Here is a 22,767-nt window from a genome sequence, read left to right on the forward strand (position 1 = left end):
GGTGATCACAGCATTCCCTTCTAGGTGCTCACAGACTGTTTGCTTAATGATCTGCTCCAGAATCTTCCCTGGTATTGATGTCAGACTGACTGGGCGGTAATTATTTGGGTCCTCTCTTTTCCCCTTTTTGAAAATAGGGACAACATTTGCCCTCCTCCAGTCTGCCGGGACTTCGCCTGTTCTCCAGGAATTCTCAAAGATGATTGCCAGTGGTTCTGAGATCACATCTGCCAGTTCTTTTAATACTCTTGGATGCAGTTCATCTGGCCCTGGAGACTTGAATACATCTAAACTAGCCAAGTATTCTTGTACTATCTCCTTAGTTATTCTGGGCTGTGTTTTCTCTACTGAATCATTTGCTCCAAATTCTTCAGGTCGGGCATTGTTTTCTTTATCGGAGAAGACGGAGGCAAAGAAGGCATTGAGGAGTTCAGCCCTTTCTGTGTCCCCTGTTTGCATTTCACCATCTTCTCCTCTGAGTGACCCCACTGTTTCTTTGTTCTTCCTTTTGCTACGAACATACCCATAAAAGCCTTTTTTGTTGCTTTTAACCTCTCTAGCAAGCCTGAGTTCATTCTGTGCTTTAGCTTTTCTGACTTTGTGTCTACACGTGCTGGCTATTTGTTTGAATTCCTCTTTGGTGGTTTCCCCCCTTTTCCATTTTTTGTACACATCCTTTTTTAATCTTAACTCCGTTAAAAGTTCTTTAGATAGCCACCCTGGCTTCTTTAGGCACCTTCCATGTTTCCGTCTCATTGGTATTGCCTGAAGTTGTGCCTTTACTATCTCCCTCTTAACAAACTCCCAGCCATCATGAACTCCCTTTCCTTTTAGTATTACTGTCCATGGGATCTCACCCAGCACTTCCCTAAGTTTTATGAAGTCAGCTTTCTTAAAGTCAAGAAATTGAGTCCTAGTATGCTTGGCTGCTCCTTTCCGCTGTATAGTAAACTTCAGAAGAGCATGATCACTTGCGCCTAATGATCCTTCCACTTCTACCCCATTAACCAGGTCATCGACATTGGTTAGGACCAGATCTAAAATGGCTGTTCCTCTTGTTGCTTCTTCCACTTTCTGGACAATAAAGTTGTCTGCAAGGCCAGTGAGGAATCTGTTTGACCTTATGCTCTTGGCTGAGTTTGACATCCAACATATATCTGGGTAATTGAAGTCTCCCATTACTACTATCTCCCTTCCTTTTGCATGCTTGGCCATCTGTTCCATGAAGGCATCATCTATGTCCTCTGTTTGGCTTGGGGATCTATAGTAAACTCCCACAATGAGGTCACTGTTATTCTTCTCTCCCTTAATTTTGACCCAAATGCTTTCACTTTGGCTTTGAGGTTCTAAATCTTGGATCTCTTCACAGGTATACACATCCCTGACATATAACGCCACTCCTCCTCCTTTCTTGTCTGGTCTGTTTCTCTGAAATAGATTGTATCCCTCCATTTTTACATTCCAATCGTGGGACTTATCCCACCAGGTTTCAGTGATGCCTATTATGTCATATTTAGTTTGCTGTACCAAGAGCTCAAGCTCATCTTGTTTATTTCCCATGCTTTGTGCATTAGTGTACAGACATTGAAGTCCATTAGTCATTCCCCCGTGTCTCTTATTTAAGGATTTTTTCCTCCCACCACTAGGTCTGCTTGCTGTTTGCTCCATTTGGTCTATGACATTTGGATGATCATCTTCATCAATTGATAGACTCCTACCTTCAGGAGCACTGTCTCCCTCCCCCACAATAGTCAGTTTAAAGCCCTCCTGATGAGGTTTCTGAGTTTTTTGGCAAAAACATTCCTCCCAACCGTTGTGAGGTGCAGCCCATCGCTTGCCAGAAGTCCATCTTCAAGAAACTGCAGTCCGTGATCTAAGAATCCAAACCGTTCCTGCTTACACCATTTGCGAAGCCAGCTGTTTACTTCCACTATTTTCCCCTCTCTCCCTGGGCCACGTCGTTCAACTGGGAGGACAGATGAGATGACGATTTGTGCATTTAATTGCTTCAATTTCCTGCCCAGAGCTTCGTAGTCTCTTTTGATCTTCTGGAGGCTATTGCTTGCAGTGTCATTGGTTCCCACATGAACCAAGAGGAAGGGGTAATTGTCAGTGGGTTTTATGATTCCTTGCAGTCGTTCAGTTACATCTTGGATCTTAGCCCCGGGGAGACAGCACACTTCCCGAGACATCTTGTCAGGCCCACAGATCACTGCTTCTGTTCCCCTCAGTAGGGAATCCCCTATCACCACTACACGCCTCCTCTTAGGTCTGGTCGGGGTTCTTCCGTGAGCTGTCCGTTCCAAGGTCGCCTGCACATTCCCTGAGGACTGACTTTGCTGCTCATCTTCATATACCTGATCGACTGTAATGAAGGAGAGATCCTCAAATGGAGTCTGCTCTTCGTCTTCCATGCTATGATATCCAGGAGACAATATACTTAAGGATAGAGAATATGCCTGTTTGAAGTTTTCGTCTCCCCCTTTGAGTACAAGAGGCTGAGAACATAAAAAGAGATTGAGAACATAAAACACAAGAGCACAAAAACGAAGCAGCATAGAAACTTTTACCCTTGGCTTTAAGCGGTTGTTTAAGCGGCCAATTTAAGTTGCTACTATATTACCATATTATTGCACTCTGGGGATATTTCTGAGACTGTATCTAAATGAACTCAGCATTCTCGAAGGAAATAAAAGAAGCACAAAAAGTTTATTACTTGTCAAGCCGAGACGCTGAGAGGGCAAGGGATATAAAGAGACAAGGAACTTAAAGAGATACAACGGAAAAAACAGAAGAAGGGGAGACTTGGATTTAGACTTGCTATTCTAACACAGAAGTGCCTTCTCAGACACAATTGATATTACAGACATTTGGGAATTGAAAAATTGTGAGTAAAACCATTAGCATTTGGGAGCTATATTACTGCTGTTTTATTGTATGGACGTATTGGAGTTAAGATTTGGAGCTACATAATATAACGTCACAGACGTGCTAAAAATTTGATTAGGAAATTTATTACGTTTCCTCTAGGACATAATTTTATGATATAATCCCTTCCTCTCTTCTCCCTCTGCAGTGGGAGAATAATATCCTTAATTAATCAGAGTGGACTTGTTAAATTTGGGTGCATTAGTGTGGACTACTGTGAATAAATACTCATCACCCACTCCTTTGGCTAATATTGAAAAACATAGAAACACCTTAAAAGAATCTTTTTTTTTATTTAAAATAATAAGAGGGTTGCAATTGAAGACTTGATAAAGGGGATTGGACTCTTTTAACTTAACCCCCTTTGGTTAATGTTGCTGGACTAAGCCGCCAAGTGGCTGAAGTGCGCAAGACGTCGTGGACGCGACTGGATTACCTCTAGTGAAAATTATTGCTGGGATATTGGGAAAAATTATTGTTGCTCCGTTGTTGCTGTTCTGTTTTGGGCCAGTTAATTACATCAAAGAGGCTATTTCTGCCATTGGGATATTATCGGGATAATATTAGTTTCACCAAATTCTATATAGTAGTTTAATGTGTGAATGGTTTACCCTCCTCAGGACAGAATTTATGCTTCTAAATTAATTTATATGCTTATTGTCTCTACAAATAGGAAGATTGTGAGCCCTTTTCTGGGAGAGGGTTAGTTGTACAGAGGGAATTCAAAGTAGAGACAAAGGAGATAATGTTGGGGGGAAATGGTAAAAAGGGGGGGACACCAATGGAAAGAAGGACATCAAGACAGGAAGAGATTAAAGATTTAGATCTGTTATGGCTCAAAATTAAGGAAGAATTTAGACAAACAGAAACACACATGGAAACAAACTAGGAGAAATGCAGGAGATGATTGATAAAAAGATAGAAGGGGCAGTAGGGGAATTATCCAATAAAATCCAGGAACTATGAGCAAAATCAAAAGTAATAGAAGAGAATAACAAAAAAATTCAAAAAGAGATGAGAGAACAGAAAAAGGAAACAGAAAAAATAAAGGAAGAAATGAAAGAGGTCAATAAAATACAGGAACAAATTTGGGATAACTTAGCGATGACAGAAATGAGACAAAAACATCTTAATCTGAAATTCAGAGGAGTGGGAGAGCAGGTGAAGGAGAATATAAAGGAAAAAATGATTAGGGAACTAGCTAGATGGCTAGAATTGGAAGAAGAGGAGGTGACACATGCGATAGAGAATGCCTTTAGAATAAGAAGAAGTCCACAACAAAATAAGCCTAAAAAACTTCTTGGGGATTGCCTAGTAATTTTTAACTCAGTTGAAATAAAAAATCTGATATTAAAAACAAGTTACCAAAAAAGATTAATAGATGGTAGACCAATTATTATTCTAAAAGAAATACCAGTTAGACTGTTGCGCAAAAGGGAAGGATACAAACAAATTGCAGGTGTCTTGAAGAAAAACAACATACAATACAGATGGGAATTCCCTGAAGGGATTACCTTCTTTTTCAAAGACAAAAGATTTAAGTTGAAGGACACCCAAGAAGGGGAAAAATTCCTAAGAAGATACGAGAAAGAGCTTGGTAAGGTGGAGGATAGGCTAGGAGATAGAGAAAGAGGAAGGGGTGAGAGAAGAGAAAGGAAGGAGAAGAAAGGGGTAAGGGAAGAGAATGAGGAAGAAGAGGAGGAGAAGGGGGAAGGTGCAGAAGGAGGGGAAGAAGAAGAATTAGAAGAGGAGGAGGAGATAGAAAATAGAAGCTCTAAAATCTAAAATATAAATTTGACAATTTACGTTGAACAAATAGAAATTCAACTCTAATAATGTCTTTAAATTTTTTGTCTTGGAATGTAAATGGTCTAAATGAAAAATCCAAAAGGAATAAAATAGAGAAAGTGGTGAAGAATAAAAATTATGATGTAATCTGTTATCAAGAGACACATGTGGCTAAAAAACATAAACATATATTGACAAATAAAAAGTTGGGTGTGGAATTTATTAATTCAGACGTAAATAAAAAAAAAGGAGTAGCGATATATGTGAAGGAAAAATGGGACCCGGTACTAATCTGTAAGGATGATGAAGGAAGAATTTTGGGAGTGCAAATTAATCATCAAGGTGAAAAACTTAACGTGGTAACTGTCTATGCCCCAAATACAAACAAAGCAGAATTTTTTAAAAAATTGGAACAAATATTATTAGAGTTAGAAAGTCATAAATTAATTCTGCTTGGAGATCTAAATGGTGTACCAACACCAGAGTTAGATAGAAGTGGAGGAAAAAAGAAATTAAACCAAGGGAAACTCCCAAAAACATTTAACAATTTGGAGGAAAATTTAGATCTGATTGATATTTGGAGATACAAAAACCCAACAGTGAAACAATTTACTTATTTCTCAGAACCTCATCAGAGCTGGGGTAGGATTGACCAGATATGGGTCTCAAGAGAATTATCCATAAGAACAACGAACTGTGAAATACAACCTAAAACCTTCTCGGACCATAACCCAATTGTATTAGAATTAAAATGTGAACTAGTGGGGGCATATAGGTGGAGAATGAATGAATATCTTTTTGAGAATGAGGAGGTGATAGAGAAGGCAAAAAGTACTCTGAAAGTATACTTTGATATAAATCTAAACAAAGAGACAAAGTTAGAAATAGTTTGGGACGCCAGTAAGGCAGTCCTAAGAGGATTTTTGATTCAACAAAATAGTTACAGAAGGAAACTAAGAGAAGCAAAAAAAGAAGAAATTATTAATCAACTAAGAGAATGCGAGGAAAAATTGGTAACAAATCCCAGGGATGAAAGGATAAAACAAATCTCTAAAAGAGGTACTTAGAAATAAGATAAGGAAAACATCAGAAGTAGGAGGAATCAAAATTGGTGTAAAAGAGTACAAATTAAAGGCTTATGCCGATGATTTAGTCATATCCCTTGAAGATCCAGTAGGTGGCATCGGTAAAATCTTAGAGATATTAGAAGAATTCGGGAAAGTATCTGGTTTTAAATTAAATAAAGTTAAAACTAAAATGTTAATAAAGAATCTGGACGAAGAACAAAGAAAACAGTTAGAGTTACAAACAGGAATCAAGGTTGTGAAAAAAGTGAAATACTTGGGTATTTGGATTTCAACAAAAAACATAAATCTAGTAGAAAACAACTATATTAAGACCTGGAAAGAGATAAAAAAAGACTTAGACACATGGAGCAGGATAAAGCTCTCCTGGTCAGGAAGGATGGCTGCAATTAAGATGAGCGTGCTGCCGAGATTGTTGTTTTTATTTCAAAACATTCCGGTGATCAGAGGTATCACAAGGTTTAAATATTGGCAGGAAACCCTGTCCAGATTCATCTGGCAGGGTAAAAGAGCAAGAATTAAATTCAAAATCCTCACTGACCGTAGAGAGAGAGGAGGGTTTGCTGTCCCGAACCTGAAACTATATTACGAGGCGTCGTGCCTGTGTTGGATCAAAGAATGGATTACTCTAAACAATACTGATTTGTTGGATTTAGAAGGATTCAACACTAGGTTTGGTTGGCACGCTTACTTATGGCAGGATAAGGGGAAGATACATAGGGGTTTCTCTAACCATATCATTAGAGGAGCGTTATTGGAGGTATGGGACAGAAACAAAAGATTTTTAGAAAAAGGATTTATAAAACAGATTAATAAACTGGTTACAATTTCATCAAATAAATGCTTTATGGAACGAACACAAAAAGATAGGGATAAACGAGAAGAAATCTAAATTCCAGGTGGAAATTTTAGAAGGAAATACCAAACTTTTATCCAAAATGTATGATCAACTTCTGGAGTGGAATACTAAAGATGAGGAGGTGAAGGAGGTTATGATTAAATGGGCCATAGACCTGGGACATAACTTAGAATACAATAGATGGTTACAACTTTGGAAAATAGATATGAAATTTACAGCATGTGTGGGACTCCGAGAGAATATGGAAAAAATGATGTGTCGTTGGTACATCACTCCCGTAAAATTGGAAAAAATGTATAAGACCGGGGACAAGAAATGCTGGAAATGTAAAATAAAAGAGGGTGATTTCTACCACATGTGGTGGACGTGTGAAGAAGTGAAAGGTTTTGGGGACTTATCTATGAGGAACTAAAAAAGATCTTGAAATACACTTTCCCCAAGAAACCTGAGGCTTTTTTGCTAGGTATGGTCGGCGAGGGAATTAAAAAAGAAGACAAGACAATGTTTCAGTATGCAATGGTAGCAGCCAGAATATTGTTAGCGCAGAACTGGAAAACCCCCAACATTCCAACGGTCAAAGAATGGCAGATTAAATTATTCGAATATATAGAATTAGCTAAGATGACACAAAGAATCAGGCATCAAAAAAGTAAAAAAATTATTAATGATTGGAATAAATTCATAACATATACAGAAACAAACCTAGGTAACATTAAAATCACAGTAGGTGAGATATAAAATCTGTGAAGTAGAGATATAGAGTGAAAATAGAGACTGCAGAAAGGTAGGATGGTTAAATAACCTAGACCGAGATGAAGGGAAGTAACCTAATGTATTCTTCTTTTTTATTTTTATCTTTTATCTTTTTTCTTTTCTTTCTTGGTATTACTTGTATGTTATGATTGGAAAAAACTCAAAAATAATAATAATAATAATAATAAAAAAAAAACAAGCATGCTGATATTTTAACCATGCTGCCTCTGTGTTCTGCTTCACTGCCAAGAAAGGAACCATTGCTCATTTCTGCCTTAATAAGCGGACGCCAGAGAGGAGCACAATCTGCTCTAGAATACATATTGTTTTCAGAGTCAGACATATGATATCTTAATTTTCCCCTTTGTAATGCTGCTTGTTTGGTCTTTTTGGTTTAAAAGTCAGTTAGCAAAATCAAGCAGGGTGCTTTCAGATACAAAGTATTTTCAGAATTTTGTTCCTTTATGCTGAAATCACAGATATGTCTGGAATCTAGTATGTCACTATCTCAACATATACACATTTAACTTCTAGTTGCTTGGGGGATGGGGCTAAAACTAATTTTAGTACACATATGCACCATAGTGTAGTAGTAGTAGTAGTAGTAGTAGTAGTAGTAGTATGCACCCAAATTTCCCCAAGACAAAAACAGGACCAGGCTTTACCAAGGACAGGCATTAGAAAACACAGACAGCTAGAGGTGACAAGAGGCATGGAGGAGAACAGAGAGAGAGAGAGAGGTCAAGATTGTCAGAAAGGTTTGAAGATGTGGTCTTGGGTATATTCCCAATTAAATTAAATTGCTAAATGGCAGTACATTTCCAAAACTTTAGTCTTATCCAGCCAAAAGGCACAGCTAGGGGAGCATGGCTTGGGCACCGAGTCTCAACTGAAAGTTGCCCAAGACCCAGTCCTGGTCTACATTTTGAGGAAAAAACTGGCTTAGAGGTTTGCCTGTCTATTTTGTTTCATAACTTTTCTTCTAGGAGAGCTAAATTCTCATATTCTCTCTCTCTCTCTCTCTCTCTCTCTCTCTCTCTCTCTCTCTCTCTCTCTCAAAGAAAGCTCAGCACCTGCACAGCCCCTTGCGTGCATTTGCACCATTATAATCCAGCCCTTTCTCATTTCTATTTCTCATTATACTCTACCTCACAGGCTTAGAACAATGAACATTTCATACAAAGATTACCATAATAAAGGACAAAAGTGGTAAGGACCTAACAGAAGCAGAAGACATCAAGAAGAGGTGGCAAGAATACACGAATTATACCAGAAAGATATGGATGGTTCGTACACCCCAGGTAGTGTGGTTGCTGACCTTGAGTCAGACATCCTGGAGAGTGAAGTCAAATGGGCCTTAGAAAGCACTGCTAATAACAAGGCCAGTGGAAGTGATGTTATTCCAGCTGAACTATTTAAAATTTTAAAAGATGATACTATCAAGGTGCTACACTTAATATGCCGGCAAGTTTGGAAAACTCAGCAGTGGCCAGAGGATTGGAGAAGATTAGTCTATATCCTAATCCTAAGAAGGGCAGTGCCAAAGAATGCTCCAACTACCGCACAATTGCACTCATTTCACACGCTAGCAAGGTTATGCTTAAAATTCTACAAGGCAGGCTTAAGCAGTATGTGGACTGAGAACTCCCAGAAGTGCAAGCTGGATTTCGAAGGGGCAGAGGAACCAGAGACCAAATTGCAAACATGCGCTGGATTATGGAGAAAGCTAGAGAGTTCCAGAAAGACATCTACTTCTGCTTCATTGACTATACAAAAGCCTTTGACTGTGTCGACCACAGCAAACTATGGTAAGTTCTTAAAGAAATGGGACTGCCTGATCACCTCATCTGTCTCCTGAAAAATCTCTATGTGGGGCAAGAAGCTACAGTTAGAACTGGATATGGAATAACTGATTGGTTCAAAATTGGGAAAGGAGTATGACAAGGCTGTATATTGTCTCCCTGCTTGTTTTACTTATATGCAGAATTCATCATGAGAAAGGCTGGGCTGGATGAATCTCAAGCTGGAATTAAGATTGCCGGAAGAAGTATTAACCACCTCAGATATGCAGATGACACAACCTTGATGGCAGAAAGTGAGGAGAAATTAAAGAACCTTTTAATGAGGGTGAAAGAGGAGGGCGCAAAATATGGTCTGAAGCTCAACATCAAAAAAAGGAAGATCATGGCCACTGGTCCCATCACCTCCTGGCAAATAGAAGGGGAAGAAATGGAGGCAGTGAGAGATTTTACTTTCTTGGGTTCCATGATCACTGCAGATGGTGACAGCAGTCACGAAATTAAAAGACACCTGCTTCTTGGGAGAAAAGCAATGACAAACTGAGACAGTATCTTAAAAAGCAGGGACATCACCTTGCCAACAAAGGTCCATATAGTTAAAGCTATGGTTTTCCCAGTAGTGATATATGGAAGTGAGAGCTGGACCATAAAGAAGGCTGATTGCCGAGGAATTGAGGCTTTTGAATTCTGGTGCTGGAGGAGACTCTTGAGACTCCCTTGGACTGCAAGAAGATCAAACCTATCCATGGAACGACAGATCTTGAAGCTGAGGCTCCAATATTTTGGCCACCTCATAAGAAGAGAAGACTCCCTGGAAAAGACCCTGATGTTGGGAAAGATGGAGGGCACAAGGAGAAGGGGACGACAGAGGACGAGATGGTTGAACAGTGTTCTCTAAACTACCAGCATGAGTTTGACCAAACTGCAGGAGACAGTGGAAGATAGGAGTGCCTGGCGTGCTCTGGCCCATGGGATCACAAAGGGTTGGACACTACTAAACGGCTAAACAACAACAATCCAGCTCTTTGAGCCAGTCATTATTTCTCATTATACTCTACCTCACAGGCTTTGAACAATGAAAGCAGGAGAGCAATGCAGCAAACCACCTTGAGCTCCTATAATTAAGATATAAATGTGACAACCAAATCAACCCATATATCCCCCCCCCCGACAATTAGACAATTCACACACTCAGCTGTGAATCATCACATCTCAAGTAATCCAGTGACACACATGCAAGTGTATACACACAGCCTTGAATTTGGGTGATAATCTAATTCACTCCCTACTACTGCTGGATCAAGAGTTCTTGATTGAAAATAGAAAACATTTGGATATTTTAACTAAAGAACTTATTGTACTTTAAGACTCTGTTCAAAGACTGTAAAACCTAAATTTGCTAGGAAGTGGAATTGATTTTAAATGTCTATATTGCATCAGCAGCATTCACAATTGGCACAAATTGAGGAGAGGGGCTGAGGAATTTTCAGCATCATTTATAGGAAACAATATAAGAGCACAAGAGCCCTGTTAGAACAGATCACTGCCCCATCATAGAATCACAAAATTGTAGAGTTGGAAGGGACTCAGAGGGTCATCTAGTCCAACCCCTTGCAACACAGGAATGTCAGCTAAATCATACATGACCTCTGCTTAAAAACCTCAAAGGAAGGAGAGCATCCTGTTTTCAAAGTAGATCATGAAGGCAACAGAGCTCTTCCTACACTTTACACTAAGTCAGACCATGGTTGCATCTAGCTCTGCACTTTACACTGACTGCCAGAAGCTGACTAGGGTTTTGGATAAGGTTATTCCCCCACCCCACCCCACCAGGACCAGGAGATGTGAGGAAATGAACCTGGGACTTTCAGAAGCAAAGTACATATTCTGCAACTGAGTTACATCCTAGTCATAGAGATGGCACTGATTCAGTGTCCTTGCATTCACATAGTCTCACATGGTGGATGGAGGGCTGAACATGGACAAGGCTGAAATATGCACTCAGTCAGATTTGCCCTGTGATCTTGGGCAATCACAATTCCTCAGTTGAATCTGTTTCACAGAACTATTGCAAAGATAATTAAAATGAGAAAGGGCAACCCAATCTACTTTGCATGGTTGCAGACTAAAATGTGGTATAGGAAGGAAGGAAGGGAAAGAGATGTGTGCAACTAAGTTTTACTCAAGGGTAGATCTATTGAAATCAATGGCCTTAACCATGTTCATGGGTGTAATCTGAAAAAAACTTAACTGCATATCGCTGTGAGAGAGGCTGCATTGTGCCACCTTTTGCTCCTTGGAGGAAGGATCAGATTAAAAACATATACAGTGGTACCTCGGGTTACATACGCTTCAGGTTACAGACTCCGCTAACCCAGAAATAGTACCTTGGGTTAAGAACTTTGCTTCAGGATGATAAGAGAAATCGTGCGACTGCAGTGGGAGGCCCCATTAGCTAAAGTGGTACCTCAGGTTAAGAACGGACCTCTGGAACGAATTAAGTACGTAACCAGAGGCACCACTGTACAAAATGCCATTCTCCAACATAGCCAAGAATCAGGAAAAATGGGCAATATTGTACTGTTATGCAAACAGGATACGGCTGGGTTATCAGCTTCTCCCACTGAATTTCTGGCACTTGAAAAGGAGTGCTGGGACGAACAGGGCCACATTCAGGGCTCACTCCAATTTTGCCCAAGTTTATGCCCTTTATCTTTTCATTCAGGCTTCCTGAGGGCCTAAGTGAGGCAACACCCTCCAAAATGGATGCAAGGGTGTGGATGGCACAAGCAGGGGGGCAAGCTGGAGGAAAGACGGGCACTCCACCCCACCCGCTGTTGCCCCACCATGGCAAACTTGGTGGGCCTTCAGCTAATATAAATAGTAAACTCAGTAGTATATGGCACATGGAGAATCCATTGAATTTTAAAACAATAGGAGTGTGGTGGGCCCTGATGATCTATTTGTTAAATTCAGAATCATCAGCCTCCAGAATCTGGCAGGAACTCACTTGGAAGGAGCACTGAACAAAACATTAAAAAATGCATCAAACAGCAAAGTAGCTCAAGAGACAAGGCTTCACATGGCCTAATTCCCCCCTCTCTATTTCATTAACAACAAATCAGCTCTGAAACACAACCCATTACTGGAATGAGCGCGCACGCCTTGGCTGGGTTCGCGCTGTCTGTCCCCGCGGACCACGTGTTTTACATGATCACAAATAGCCTTGTCAGTCTGCTACTGTCTGCTACAAGGTATGGCAAGGCAGCGTGGCGCTGGGCGAGTCCGAATTTCCGGGATTGGCGCATATCCCCGTCCTTCCCCTCCCCCTAAACTCGCTTATTTGAATTTCAAATTTAACCCTTCGGCTCGGCAAGAGCCAAAGTGCCCTCGGCTGCGGCAAAGGAGGCTTGGGCGAAGCGCAAAACAGATCAGACAGTTCTTTAGAAAAGACCAACAACTCATCGCAGCGTGGAAGCAACAGGAGCATTCATTCCCTTCTCCTCTGTCATTTCGGATCAAAACGTTAATTCTCGTCCCTTGCCTCTCATTCCCTTTCCCTTGGCAAGGGTACAGGCAGAACCACATATAATCCCCACCTTTCAGCCATGGAGCAATCCTTGCACTGCAATCCAAATCTAGAAGTCTGCTAATGCACGCAGCAAATCTAAGGGTGTTACTTCCCCGTCTTCCCAGCTTCCTATGATGTTTGCTCTAAAGTAACACGTTATTTCCACTTCCTTTTTTGCATGTAAAATGGATACAAGCAACCACTGCAGGGCTGCTGTTGTTAAAGGTTAGCTGAGCTCCAGCCCGAGCCGCGTCTCGAGGGCCGCGCGGGCAGCTGGTTAGTCGGGGCGTTAGGGCGCGTTTCGTGCGCGCGCGCGGACCGAGGCGCTCCGCAGGGGGAACCAGACGGCGATGCTTACGAGGAGGCCCGCCCAGTACGGCGTGTCTCTGACCAGCAGGGACGAGCTGACGCCGGCCATGAGGAAGCCCAGCACCGCCACCGCGGCGCCCAGAGCCAGCTGCCCCAGAGCCGCCAGCAGCGGGAAGCGGCAGCCGCAGCACCGGCGCGGATCCCCGGGGCTCTCCTTCGCCTGCCGGGCCGCTCCTCCGCGCTCGCCGCCTCCCTCCGGCCCGGCCTGCCCAGGGGCCGCCGTCTCTTCTTTGCCCATGCTGCTCAGCTGCCGGGAGGACTCCAAAGAACCAGGCCGGCGGCGGCGGGCGGGCGGGCGCGCCTCTCCTTCGGGGCTGCCGGCCGACTCGTCTCTGGCATTTGACTCGCGGGGGCTGCACAAATATGGAAAACATTGGGAGCTTCCAGGCGCCACATATAGCCCGGAGAAGAGGGGGGATCCGAGGGGCTAGCCGACTGCCAACCGCCTGCGCTAGCCGACCGACCGCCGGCTCCGACGTGCCCGAGGGAGCTTTGCACGTGAGAATGGAGGCGACTTCCTGGGGGGCGTCGCTCTGCTAGGAATTGTTCTGGGATGACAATTACCGCACACGTTGTAGAGTATGAACGGGAAAAGGAGGGTGAGATTTGGAAAGAGCAAGGGTCAAAGTACTGCATGTATTTTATATTTTTAGTTTGTTCTTTTATGCTGTGAACCGCCCTGAGATCTTTGGATTAAGGGCAGTATGCAAATTTAATTAATAATAATAATAAAAAAATGTGTTTTATGAAATACTAAAATTTGAGAAAGAGGAAGCTGTAATGCCTTTTTAAAGTTTCATTGTAATTTAGTAGCAATATTAACATGGTATTTCTAAAATAATTACGGCACAGATGTTTGGTTGTCCCATTGCCTGCCCCCAACCCATGACTTCAATATCAGCCTAATGCAAACATTTAAATGAGGGAGAGCTTTGACCTGTATGTCCAGGAAAGCTCTTTCTTATCCAAGCTCTGTGGGTGTTTGTTGTGGGAATAGATGCTCCACATGCACATTTTTTGAAACATCTGCACAATGTCACTGGCATCAACAGGCTGGCCTGTGTCCCCTCCCCCATTAAAGAAACAACAGCTGTTGCAAAGGACTCATTAACACCCTGCATGTTGGACTATTCAGGAACATTAATTCATTTCTAATATTTATTTATTTACTTGACCTTGCCCATCACTGGACAAAGAAGGTGGACATAATAAACTGTATTAGAACAGTAGGGTGGCCTCTTTGGCAAATGTGCTACAAGTCAAGCTCAGAGCACAAAAGGAGTAGTTCCAATGTAACTGCAGTTATGTCTGCTGTGGAAGGGACCTGACAAACTGCATAGCACTGAATACTCAGTATGTTAGTGAGAGGGGAAAGAAATCCCAAGAACACTTTACTGAGGAAACTGAACAGAAAATGTATAATCTGAGGAGAAAAGGAACAGAGGGGCTTTGTCCTTACTTCAGGCCTTGTACATAGCACGGAGACATTTAACTAAACAGAGAGAGAGAAAACTTCTGAAGACCTACAAAAGCAATCAGGACAGGTGCTACTTCTGCAAACATCATTCCACTCTGCCTGGTTGCTAAGCAACACAATCCACCCCATCCATTTGACTTCAACACTGACATAGTTAATCCTTTAGTTGCACATGGAATGATCTCTGCTGTTGCACTTCCAATGCAGGAATGCTGCCACAGGTAGATCCACATGGCAGTGTACCATGAAGAATGGGTTTTTTAATATTCTGAATAAATACAATTGTTTGAGCTTTTACAATAATTATGCAGCCTATGTGAGAGGCCAAAGTCATGGTCTTCACATGTTGGCATCTGCAAAGGGGATCTTCATACATGCTGAAATTGCAACAAGTCTTTCCTTTGACATATTGGCAATACTTTGTGAGAAACTATGCTATTTCCAGCTCTTGATGCTGCTTAACTACAATGAAGGATGCCTTTGGTATTAATAAATTACTGTGTCAATTTGTTTTATGGCTTAAGCAATATCCTCTTCAGTCATTTATATTTCATATGGAAACAAGAAAACTGGAAACAAGGTGATTTCACATGCTTTTCATTCACTTAACTTCAGTTAGATCTTCATATTTTTCTGATATATAGAAAGCTTTTTTTGCAGGTAGTGGGGAGTACTGTCAAAAAACAAGAGACTAAAATATGAGAAAATATCCACCAACCCACGAGGGATGTGGACTGTTTCACAGTGTTTCATAAATATTTAACACTTAGGAATTCCTTCCTGGGATATTGAAGTGGTGCCATCTCTCTTGCTGCTTTCCCCAGTCAACACCCCCACAAAGCCATTTATATGGTGAAACATTTGCCTTAACATAGATCCCTTGTTAGCATGGCTTATCCCATCTCCACTCTCCCTATAGTCTCTCCCCACTGCCAGACTTTAAAGTGTAAGCCGCATGGGGTAGGGTGCACGGTTTCCTTATTTTTTTTTTGCTGTAATTCTATGAAGGGTACATGGGGTGGTAGGGGAGAGGTTGGGGAGAGGGAGAGAGGTGGAGAACACGTCATGCTCCTTCTGAGGTAGTTTGTTCACCTTTCATCCCCACCCTCTACTCAGCTCTAACCTGTGGTGCCTAGAAGCCATCAGCATGCAACATTTGCCACATCCTAGGAATGGCTTCCACTGGCTGGCTAAACCAGGTGAGGGGAGCTGATGAGTCTCAAATCCTCAGTGAGTAAGAGGCTTCCCCTGCATGCAAAGACAGGCTCCAGCATATTGAGCAGATGAGACCAACAGTGGGTCCAATGGTTAAGAAGGCGGTTTCTACACATGCTGAAGAAGGAAGTGAGGGATAGATGGGGCTCATCAACCTGGGAAAGTAGCCCATCTAGGAGAAGGAAACTCTAGTTCTAAACCTGTACTGCCTTGCAGAATTTCTTCATAAGAAGAAAAGTCTGTCCCAATGGGAAAAAGCTGATTTTTATTAACCACTAAAACAAGGGATGTTAGAACATGCAGACGAAAAGACGATACTCCCAGGAGATCTAAATGGGGTCACCTCGCCAGAAATCGATAGAACCACAAGAGGAAGGGAAATTACCCCTCACTAAAGAAGGAAAACTACCCCTCACCCTTTTTCAACTAACAGAAAATTTCATCTCAAAGATGAATGGAGATGCCAACACTCAACAAAAAAGTTTCACGCATTATCCAGACCCTAAACAGTCAGTGGGTCGAATTGGTGCCATTTGAGTTTTGAATGAACTGTTAATAAAGGTTTTAAAAAACCCCAAAATACAACCAAGAACCATCTCTGACCACAACCCAGTGGTAATGGAGCTGAGGGGAGAAAGAAAAGGGAAAATACAGAGATGGAGAATAAATGAAAGTTTGTTAAATGATGAAAAGGTTCTACAAAAGGCAACAGAAGCTCTAAAGGGATTCTTTAAATTCAATCTAAATCAAGGCACAGATATTAAAGTTGTTTGGAATACCAGTAAAGGGGATTCTTCATAAATCAAAATGTGATACAAAAAAGACCGAAAGAAAAGAAAAAGATCGAGATTCTGGAAGAGATAAGCCAAAAGGAAAAAGAATTATTCAAAAACCCAAGCAGTGAAACAACCAAGCAGAATATTAAATTATTACAAACAAAATACTCAATACTTGTAAACCAAGAAGTTGAATGGAATATAAAAAGACTTAAACATAGGAACTTCAAATTTGGAAATAAGCCAGCAATTGCTGGCATGGCAACTTAAAAAAAGGCAAGTGAGAGGACTATAAATAAATTGAAAATAGGAGAGAAAACAATAGAACTGAATGAGATATGTAAGAATTTTATAAACTATTACACAGAATTATATCATAAAGGAGTGGAAAATCAGGAACATTTTGAGGAATTTCCAAAACAAAGCAACCTGCCAAAAATCCAACACCTTAACACACCAATTACAGCTATGGAAATCCAACAAGCAATTAAGAATGCCAAATCTGGTGAAGGAATGGGTTTCCAAAACCCAAAAACTGACTGTGCAGGCAGTTTTAAATTGACCAAAATCCCTCTTTTCCTTAGCTAAAATGCATAAACTCAAGCTGTTGAGTAAATCCATAACAAGAACAAAGCTCTCTCCCTTATCAGTACGTGGCGGCAATGAGTGACCTTGCCAAGTTCCAGTACAGCAGGGATGATGCGTGTGTGCTTTATCTTACGTCCTGAACACACTCTGACACACAAACCCAGGTCCGGGAACAAATGCCAGAGCGTGTTACCGGAGATGATTACCTCGTCCCAGATAAGCGTAGGAAGAGGAAGATCCTTTTATGGTTGAGAGTACCAGAGCAGGAACATATGTGATGTCAAGCTGATGTAGCTAGGGAAGGGGGATAGGATGCCTGGAGGATATATATACTGCATGAAACTTGTCATTTCTTTGGACTTGCTGTGGACTTGATCACGCAAGTGCCTTCTGCTATCCGGAGAGCAGAATAAACTCTTTCTTTGAATCAACCTCGGTGTCATTTGACTTCCTTCCTCCTGTCCCGGAGCAATGCTGACCCAATCGGTGAATTCCAATAAGGCTACACTGGGAAGTCACCGGGATCAGACGAATTATCAGCCTGTTACTAGAAGAAATTGGAGGAAGTAATAACACAACCTATAAAAGATGTGATGAACAATGTACTAATTAAAGGCAGAATACCGGAGACATGGAAGGAAGCATACGTAACACTGTTCCCAAAACAGGGGACAGACCTAACACTTATCTCCGGTGATAGGCCAATATCATTACTCAATAATGATTACAAACTTTTTGCAGCTATCTTAGTGGAAAGACTGAAAAGGACATTTTTAAAGCAATATTGTTTATTAATTTTTCCATTTTAACAATCCAATCAAATCACATTAAATATCCCAAATTATAAGGAAAGACTGCAAAGGACATTGATCCACAAGGACCAAGTGGGTTTTCTCCCTGGACAGCGAATAAATGGTAATAACGGGAATGTCATCAATATTTTGGAATATCTAGAGGAAATAAATGATAAGCCAGCAGTACTCATGTTAGTAGACGCAGAAAAGGCGTTTGACAACATATCCTAGGATTTTATGAAGACACAAATTAAACATATGAGTTTAGGAGAGACTTTCTGCAGAGGAATAGAGGCGATCTATTTGGAGCAAAGAGCTAAACTGATCATAAACAGTAATATCACGGAAAGTTGCGATATAAGGAATGGGACAAGGCAAGGGTGTCCTTTGTCCCCACTCCTATTTATATTAGTACTGGAAATTTTAAACAAGAAAATAAGAGAAGACAAGAAGATAAGAGGCATAGTAGCTGGGGGGGGGAATGTACAAATTAAAGGCATTTGCGGATGACTTGATCATTACCACATGAATCTGGACAAGTGGCGGGACTCAAACTGAATAAGAAAAAAACAAAATTATTGCAAAGAACCTGCGGAGTCAGGAGAAAAATGAACTACAACAAACTTGTGGATTAGAAATTAGTAAAAAAAGCAAAGTATCTGGGCATTTGGCTAATGACAAATAACATCAACTTATTTCAGGACAATTATGCTCAGACTTGTAAGGACATTAAAAAGAACTTGGAGATTTGAAGTGGATTGAATATCTCCTTCTGGGCCACAATCTCCACAATAAAAATGAGTGTGCTCCCAAGAATGATTTTCCAATTTCAATCAATTCCAATAACCATGGGAATAAGTTGCTTTAAAGATTGGCAAAGGGACATCTCAAGATTCATCTGGAGAGGCAAAAAGCCCAGGATTAAACATAAATTATTGATTGATGTTAAAGAGAGGGGAGGTTTTGCTCTGCTGGACCTGCAATTATATCATGAGGCAGCATGCCTGACCTGGATTAGGGAATGGATGACATTAAAAAAACACAGACCTCCTAGATCTAGAAGGATTTAACAATAGATACGGCTGGCACACTTATCTGGGATATGAAAAGGTTAAAGCCAACAAAGGGTTTTTGAACCACGTGATTAGGAAGTCACTTTACACAGTGTGGGCCAAGTATAAGGACTTACTAGAACCAAAGAAGCTGTGGTGGCTGTCCCCAACAGAAGCGTTCTCAGTCAAGGGAAAAAACACTTGAGAAGTAATTGGGCAATTTATAAAGATCTACAGGAAGAAAAAGAAAACAAATTAAGACTAAATTGTTTTGAAGAAATTAGGACACATCTGACTGTCTGGTTGCAGTATTTTCAGCTAAACGAAACATTAAAGTATTATCATGGAATGTTAATGGCATGAATTGCATAAAGCCAAAAGGAATAAAATTGAACATGAGTTTTTTAAAAAATGTAGACATAATCTGTTTGCAAGAAACACACGTAACACGAAAACATAACAGTGTATTAAGGAACAAAAAATTGGGGAACGAATTTATCTCCTCAGACGTGCAAAAGAAGAGAGGAGTGGTCATATATGTTAAAAATAAATATAATGCACAACAAATATTTAAAGATAACGAAGGAAGAAGAATAGTGATACAGGTACAAATAGAAGGAGAAAAAATAATCATAGTGGGGGTATATGCGCCAAATGAAAGACTGACAGAATACTTAGGCAACAAAATTATATTGATGGGAGATTTTAATGGGATAATTTCAATAGAAATGGATAGATCAATAAGAAAAATGAAAACAGACTAGGGGAAATTACCGAACTCCTTTTTATCCTTAACAGAGAATGAATGAATTAGTGGATATATGGAGACTAAAAAACCCATTAACAAAACAATTCACATATTATTCTGAACCAAATCAAAGCTGGAGCCTGATAGACCAAATCTGGTGAAAGCTGTAATTTTACCAAAAACATTGTCATACCATAATGCTACTGTAATGGAGTGGAGAAGTAGGGACCCAACAACACAAAGGTGGAGAATGAATGGCAGCCTATTATACAGAGATGCTAGAAAGAACTAAAAAATATTTGAACACATATTTTGAATTAAATCTAAATAAAGGCACAGACAATGTAGTCTGGGATGCAAGCAAGGCTGTTATGTGAGGATTCCTCCTGCAACAGAATTGTATTCAAAAAAGGTAAAGAGAAAAGAATAAAGAAGAAATATTAAACAAAATAAAAGAGATAGAAAAAGAGATGGTTAAAAAACCAGATGACCCAAAATTAAAAGAAGTAAATTGTTACAAATGAAATTATTGATGATTATAAACCAAGAAGTGGAAGGGAAAATTAAACTATTAAAGCCAAAAAAAAAAAAAAAAAAAAATTGAATCAGCAAATAAAACTGGAAAATGATTAGGCTGGCAATTAAAAAAAAAAAACAAGGACAGAATAACATAAATAATATAAATAATGAAATAATAGATAATTCCAAAGAAATAAGGAAAGTTTTTCTCAAATTTTATAAAGAACTATACAAAGCACACAAAGAAAATGAGGAGAAGATAATAACTTATTTAGGAGAACATAAACTAAAGACAATAGCACAAGAAAGAAGAGAACAATTAGAAAGACCAATTTCAGAGGAGGAGATTATAGAAGCAATCAAGCAAGGGAGAAATGGGAAGGCTCCAGGACCTGATGGTATACCAATTAAATATTATAAGAAATTAACCCAGCAATTAGTTCCTATTTTGAAGGAGGTAATGAACAATATAATGGAAAAGGGGCAGATTCCCAAGACATGGGAAGAAGTGTTTATTACGTTGACACCAAAACAAGGAACGGACCTTACAAATGTAAAATTTTTTAGACCGATATCATTACTTAACAATGACTATAAATTGTTGGCATATGTATTATTGCAGAGGTTAAAAAAGATTATGGCCATAAAAATTCACGCAGATCAGGCCGGGTTGTTTTACCAGGAGGGCATTTAAAAGATAACATCCGAAATATAGTAAACATAACTGAATATTTAGAAACTAAAATAAATAAACAAGCTGCATTAATTTTCACAGACGTGGAAAAGGTGTTTAATAATGTGTCCTGGGCTTTTATGAAAAACAATTTAGAAATGATGGACTTAGGTACAAACTTTCTAAGAAGTATAGAGGCAATTTATAAAAATCAAAATGTGAAACTTATAATAAATAATGGGTTGACAGAGTTTTCAAATCACAAAGGGCACAAGACAGGGCTGCCCATTGTCACCTTTATTATTTATTTCAACTCTGGAAGTATTACTTCAAAGCATAAGAAATACAGAAAGAATTACAGGAATAAAATGCGGAGAAAAAGAATATAAGGTTAAAGCCTTCTCTGGTGACATAGTCTTAACACTACAAGAACCACAATCTTCAACAGTGGAAGCGTTAAAAGCAATTGAAGAATTTGGACTGATGGCAGGACTAAAAATTAATAAAAGCAATACAAAGATGATGGTTAAAAATATGAAACGGGAACAACTAGATCAACTGCAAAGTAAAACGGAAATAACAGCGGTAAAGAAAATAAAATATTTGGGTGTCTGGCTCTCCCCCAAAAATACAAACCTCTTTAAGGATAACTATAAAACAACATGGAAAGAAGGAAAAAGAAATTTGGAAATCTGGGATAGACTGAAACTATCTTTCTGTGGAAGGATAGCAGCTATTAAAATGAGTGTTCTACCTAAGATGCTCTTTTTATTCCAAACCATTCCGATTGTTACAGGACAAGGCCAATTTAATGAATGGCAAAAAAATGATTTCTAGGTTTGTATGGCAGGGGAATAAGCCTAGAATAAACTCTTAACGGATAAAAAGGAAAGAGAGGCTTTTCACTCCTGGATCTTAAAATATACTATGAAGCCGCATGTATAACATGGCTGAAAGAATGGTTTAGACTGGAAAACACAGACATATTAGATCTGGAGGTGTTCGGAACCTCTGGTATGACAAGGTAAAAGTGCATCGAGACTTCCTAAATCATATTATAAAACGACCACTACATGAAGTTTGGATGAGATACAAAGAATGGTTTGAAAGGAAGACACCATAGTGGCTGTCACCACAAGAAGCCTTCTCAGTGAAAAGATTAAACATGAAAGGTGAATGGTTAACTTATAGAGACATGTTGCTGGAAGAAAATAATGTAATTAAGATTAGACCTTATAAGGAATTAAAAGATAAATTGTCAAGCTGGATGGAATACCACCAAATGAATGACATCTTTTTGAAAGATTAAAAAATAAGAGGCTTTGAACAAACAAATTCAATATTAGAAATTGCAGTACTGCAGAATAACAAAAAAAATAATACTATCTAAGGTTTATGAATTTCTACTAGAATGGCACACAAAAGATGAAGAAATTAAGAGTGTCATGATTAAATGGGCAATGGATATTGGCCACAATATTGAATATGAGAAGTGGATAAAATTATGGAACACTGGGTTAAAATTTACAGCATGTACATTGTTAAAAGAAAATCTGTTAAAAATGATGTACAGATGGTACCTCATGCCAACTAAATTGTCAAAGATGTATAAAACAGGAAACAAGAATTGCTGGAAGTGTGGGGTGAAAGAAGGTGTTTTTTTTTCCACATGTGGTGGTCATGCGATAAGGTAAAAACTTTTTGGGAAAGTATATACAATGAATTAAAGAAGATCTTTAGGTACACATTTCTGAAAAAACCAGAGGCATTCTT

At 39.8% G+C, this 22,767-nt stretch overlaps 2 protein-coding genes across 3 annotated transcripts in view; both read right to left on the reverse strand.

The window, feature by feature from the left end:
• SSPN (sarcospan) overlaps positions 1-15,148 on the reverse strand; it is a 31,274-nt gene extending 16,126 nt beyond the window's left edge. Inside the window, exons 1-2 of one of the 2 annotated variants that reach the window (XM_083400086.1) lie at positions 13,358-15,147; positions 13,142-13,312 (exon numbers count right to left, since the gene is read on the reverse strand). In XM_083400086.1, coding sequence (XP_083256212.1) covers positions 13,142-13,312; positions 13,358-13,390 — 204 coding nt within the window. In that variant the 5' untranslated portion in view covers positions 13,391-15,147. Of the gene's footprint in view, positions 1-13,141 lie in introns of both variants that reach the window. The other variant, XM_083400085.1, reaches the window with a different exon arrangement.
• Positions 1-22,767, reverse strand: part of NUDT5 (nudix hydrolase 5) — a 1,423,229-nt gene that overhangs the window by 798,147 nt on the left and 602,315 nt on the right. The window lies entirely within an intron of this gene.

The sequence above is a fragment of the Podarcis tiliguerta genome (assembly GCF_965153285.1).
Source record: "Podarcis tiliguerta genome assembly, chromosome: 10".
Classification (NCBI taxonomy): Eukaryota; Metazoa; Chordata; class Lepidosauria; order Squamata; family Lacertidae; genus Podarcis; species Podarcis tiliguerta.